General features: G+C 36.7%; 1 protein-coding gene across 2 annotated transcripts in view; it reads right to left on the bottom strand.

Moving 5' to 3' along the window:
- Nucleotides 1-3843, bottom strand: part of LOC114655061 (protein PBDC1) — a 187032-nt gene extending 183189 nt beyond the window's left edge. For both annotated transcript variants that reach the window (XM_028805963.2, XM_051933370.1), the window contains exon 1: nt 3756-3843. In XM_028805963.2, coding sequence (XP_028661796.1) covers nt 3756-3785 — 30 coding nt within the window. In that variant the 5' untranslated portion in view covers nt 3786-3843. The remainder of the gene's footprint in view (nt 1-3755) is intronic.
- Nucleotides 3844-4639: the final 796 nt, after the last annotated feature.

Raw genomic sequence — 4639 nt, 5'->3', positions numbered from 1 at the left:
ATTTCTCTGAGTAATAATTTCTCTTTCTTTGTACTAATGCGATGTTTACTTTCTTTGTTTTGACACGTTTGTTTTTTTTCTGCTTTCATATTCTGTATCTTGCTCTGCATGTGTTTTGTCCCTACATTTTTTGAGTCTTTTGAATTCCACTGTTTTCATTATCTCTAACCTGTTCTACATGTGTTTGGCCCCCTTGTTTTTTAACCTCTTTACGACATTTTCATTTGTTTTCTACTCTTTGTCTTCTATTTTTGACCTCGCTTTGTCCTGCTATTTTTTCAATTACACCTGGTCCGTGATGATTATTTTCCCTTTTTTCAAGTAACAGTTTCCTTTTGTTTGTGCTAATGTGATCAGACGTAGTAAAGTCTCACAAACGTTTTACTTGAACAATCAAGAACTACCCCCCCCTCCCCCGTATCAATCAATACCCTGCTGTCAGTCTTCCGTGCTGTACTCTGCCCTCCCTCAATCGAACCTAACAGTCACTCCAAAAAAAAAAAAAAAAAAAAGGCTTCAACCTGGAAGGGACGCTACAATACTTTCAAATTTTCCTGCTGTCATATTCTTTACCTTTCTCTGCATGTGTATCACACCGTTTTTTGAGCCTTTCGAATTCCACTGCTTTCATAATCTGTAACCTGCTCTGCATGTGTATAGCGCCAACCTTTTTGAATGCCTTTATGAAGTTATACTTTATCTTTTAATTTTGAGACCGATTGGACGTGCTTTTTTCCAATTCCACTTGTTCCGGACTGAAAATTACTTTCCTTATTTTTTGAATTTGCACCTAGACATTCTGTTTCGTTTTTTTTTTTTATTCTCTCCAACGCTTTTGAGTCTCTTTTCTCCGCGCTGCTCTTTCTTCTTCTTCGCTTAGTTGTTGACTTTTCATCTATAACATATTGTCTTTATACGCTTTATATGCGCTGAGAGCCCTGGATGTGTGTAGGCTCAAATCCTTTACACGACTGAGTGTTTTGCTGCCCATGGTCTTATTTGATATTGGTTAGAAGTAGGTCATGTCTTGCAAGAATCTCATGTTCTACGTCCCCGCGAGATGGTCCTGGGTCAACTCTTGGCACAAAGTCTCATGTTTAAGGTCCCCGCGAGACGCTCCGTGCCCAATCTCTTTCATCTCGTGGGTCTTTTAAGTGTCTTCCGTGATCTTCACGTGAAGATCACGTCTCATCTCCCTAGTCACTCTCTCCCAGGATTTTTTTTTTTATAACAGAGATTATATATATATATATATATACTGTACATAGTGATTTTCTCTTAAAGCATTTTAAAATACATTTTCTTATTTCATTATCATGTGTATCCTAGATGCTGAAACTTGAAGTCCACACCCTTACTTCTATGATAATTCTCCTTTTTGTTTATTATAGGGTTATAGTACTGTGGTCAGAGGTTATTTACAAATTACGACAACTTTCCCCCAAAGAATAACAAAAATACAATTTATTTATATAGTCCCTTTCTCATGGTCAAAGTACTTCACAGAAATTAAAAAAAAGGCTTAAGCAACATTGGATGCAAATAATATTTCATTAAAGCACTAAATAAAATACAGGATACACAGAGCTTTGAGACAAAAAACAATAAACCAGAATAAAATACAAATACGGCAAAAACCCTGAACAAATAACATAATCTGTGATACAAACACAAATTGTTCTGAGCATCTGGACAAAGACATTAAACTGAAAGAGGAATTAGAATGTCAGGAAAGTTACAGTAAATGCCTTCCTGAACAAATGAGTTTTAGGTTGATTTTTAAAAAAATGAATTGAGTCAGTTGATCTCATTAAATCAGGGAGATTGTTCCAAAGTCTGGGTGCTATACAGCTGAAGGCTCTGTCATCCATTGAGCATAGTTTAGTTTGATGCACAATGAGATTGCCAGAATCAGTGGACCCTAGTGGGACTACATGGTATAATGATGGACGAGGTTACTGATGTAGTATGGTGTAAGGCCATTTAAAGATTTATAATTTATTAATGGAATTTGGTATTCAACTTTGTAAGGCAAGGGGAGCCAGTGAGGGCACAGCAGGATGTGTGTTACCTGCTCGCAGTTGCAGGTCTGTGTCAGGAAACCAACTGGAACTGTGATAAGAGATTACAAGGGGTATCCTCAAGTAGGGACTTACAATAATCGATGCAGGATGTAATGAAAGCATGGACAAGTTTCTCAGCATCGGAAAAGGAGAGGAATGAGCAAACATGGGATATATTATGGTGGTGAAAGTAAGAATGTTTCTTAATGTAATTTATGTGGGTAGTACAGTATATGAGAGGGAGCAACCAAAGACGACACCAGGATTCCTAGCAGAAGAAGAAGGTCTGATGACATCATCTCCAAGGGTGACTGAAAAGAAGCTAATTTTCTTAAGGTGAGATTTAGTGCCAATTAGCATGACTTTGGTTTTGTTAAAGTTTAATGTTAAAGAGTTATGTTCCCTTCTGGTTTTAATTTCGCAGAGGCAAGTTGTGAACTGAGAAAGCTCTGCTGAACTTTTACTTTTAACACTGCAATGAATTTGAGTATTATCTGCATAAAAAAAAATTATAACCCAGTCCAAAGCTTCAAATAATATGGCCAAGGGGAAGCATGCAGATACAGAAGAGCAGAGGGCAGAGGAAAGAACCTTGAGGGATTCCTTATGTGACCGGGGCTAAGATGGACCTGCTGCTGCCAAGACGAATAAACTCTTGCCTATTAGACAGACAGGACTTAAACCACTGGAGGAGGGCAGTGCCAGAGATACCCAGAATGTTCTCAGTTCTGGGCAGCAGAATATCATGCTTGACAGTATCAAAGTACTGCTAGCTAGATTGCCAGAGTTTGTTGCAATAAGCAAATCATTAGTTATCTGAAGAACAGCAGTTTCACAGAATGAGAAAAAAAATCACTTCTTTAGGTTTTATAGACATACAGTATATTTTTCTGTTTAACTGAAGCCTGTACTAGTTCTTTTCTGGTAGTACATCAAATAAAACCTTAATTATTCATTTATGAATCTAATGATTTCAAAGAAAACTGTCTAATTTATCTTGCCTGTCACAACAAATTTATTTTCATATATTTTACACCTTATTGTTTAAATGAAAACAGTTCGCACTATACGTTTATTGGGCAGCATGGTGACACAGTCTGTTAACGCTGCTGCCTGCGGTCCTCCCTGCGTGGAGTGTGCATATTCTCCCCGTATCTGCTAAGGTTTCCCCACACTGTCCAAAGCCATGCAGGGTAGGTTAGGTGAACTGGAAACACTTAATCGGACCGTGTGTGTGTCTGTGTAGGCCCTTCGCACTCCCGTGACCCTGTTCAGGATTAAGCGGGTTAGAAAAATACTACCTATGCGATTACATTCCCGTTGCTGTGTAATCCTGCCTAAATTAGCCGAATAAAAAATTCGACTTTAATCATTCCAAGACTCTTAGATATGGAGAACAATAACGACACGTAAATTAGTTCGCCTCTCCACGTGATTCCGAAGAAAAGACATCTGCACAATCTTATTTTTTCCGACAAATGTTTGCATTTTGTAAGTCAATGTAAAACCAATGGGCAAAAATAAGAATACATCAATACATATAATTTACGAAAATGGGATTACCCGTGTTTTTTTTTTTTTTTTTACTTTTTAGCTTAAAGAAATTCATACTAAAGGAAATAAATAAGTGTTTCGCTGAAACTCTCCAAAAATTATTATAAAAGAATATTAAAACAATTTTATCCTTCTTACCAAAGAACCCAAACCTCCATTTGACGCCATGCTGGTTCCCTTTGCCCTCTGAACTCTCACCCCTGGACGGTGACTTATTAGCCCCTCCTTCAAAGATATTTTTCTGATAGAGCGGCGCGACGTACAGTATACCGCTATATCTAAGTGCGTTCTCGGTACCTTTTCCCTTATATTAAAAAAATAATAATAAAAAATCATTATTTGTAGTGAGATGATTTAATTGTTGTGTGCTTTATTTCGAGAAGAGTCTTTTCTGTACATTTCCTGTCTAGCTTTCCATCTTTTTATACCGCTATTTTAATCTCTGTGTAGTTCTACATGAAAGTTTACGTCATCGTCTAATTAAATGTATTATCTGCTATCAGAGAGCAATTCAAACGTATATTACAGCCTTTGATGTTTATACGAAATGCGGCAAATCTTTGTTTTGCTCGGCAAGTTTACTTGACACTGCGTTGACTTTACAGAAGAAGCTAAATAAAGAATTTAACCTTTGAGCTCGAAATACTAAAGCGGTAACAAACAATGTCTAGGGGAAATGTGTATGTTTTATATGGCAGAAATGCTAATGAGACCAAATACCTAAAGAGAGTAAGTTTTCATCATCCATTGGATGCTTACAGGCTTGAATTTACATGATAAATAAGTACTTTATCCTAATTTAATTATCTGTGTTAAATTAATGAAATGTGTGTAAACTAATACAGTCAGGTGAAAAAATAAGTACAGTACACCTCGTGGAAACTGTTGACTTTTTCAACATATTTGAACAGGCAAACATTAGATCTTGATGCAAGAAGAGCCTGCAGATAAATGTGATATACTTGAACAAAAGTGACAGTAACGTTTTATTAATTCTTCTAAATGAAGAGAAATTCATATTT

This window comes from Erpetoichthys calabaricus, chromosome 1, assembly GCF_900747795.2.
Source record: "Erpetoichthys calabaricus chromosome 1, fErpCal1.3, whole genome shotgun sequence".
NCBI classification, from domain to species: Eukaryota; Metazoa; Chordata; class Cladistia; order Polypteriformes; family Polypteridae; genus Erpetoichthys; species Erpetoichthys calabaricus.
The sequence above is the reverse complement of the archived record's forward strand: the minus strand, read 5'-3'. Positions and strand labels throughout refer to the sequence as shown.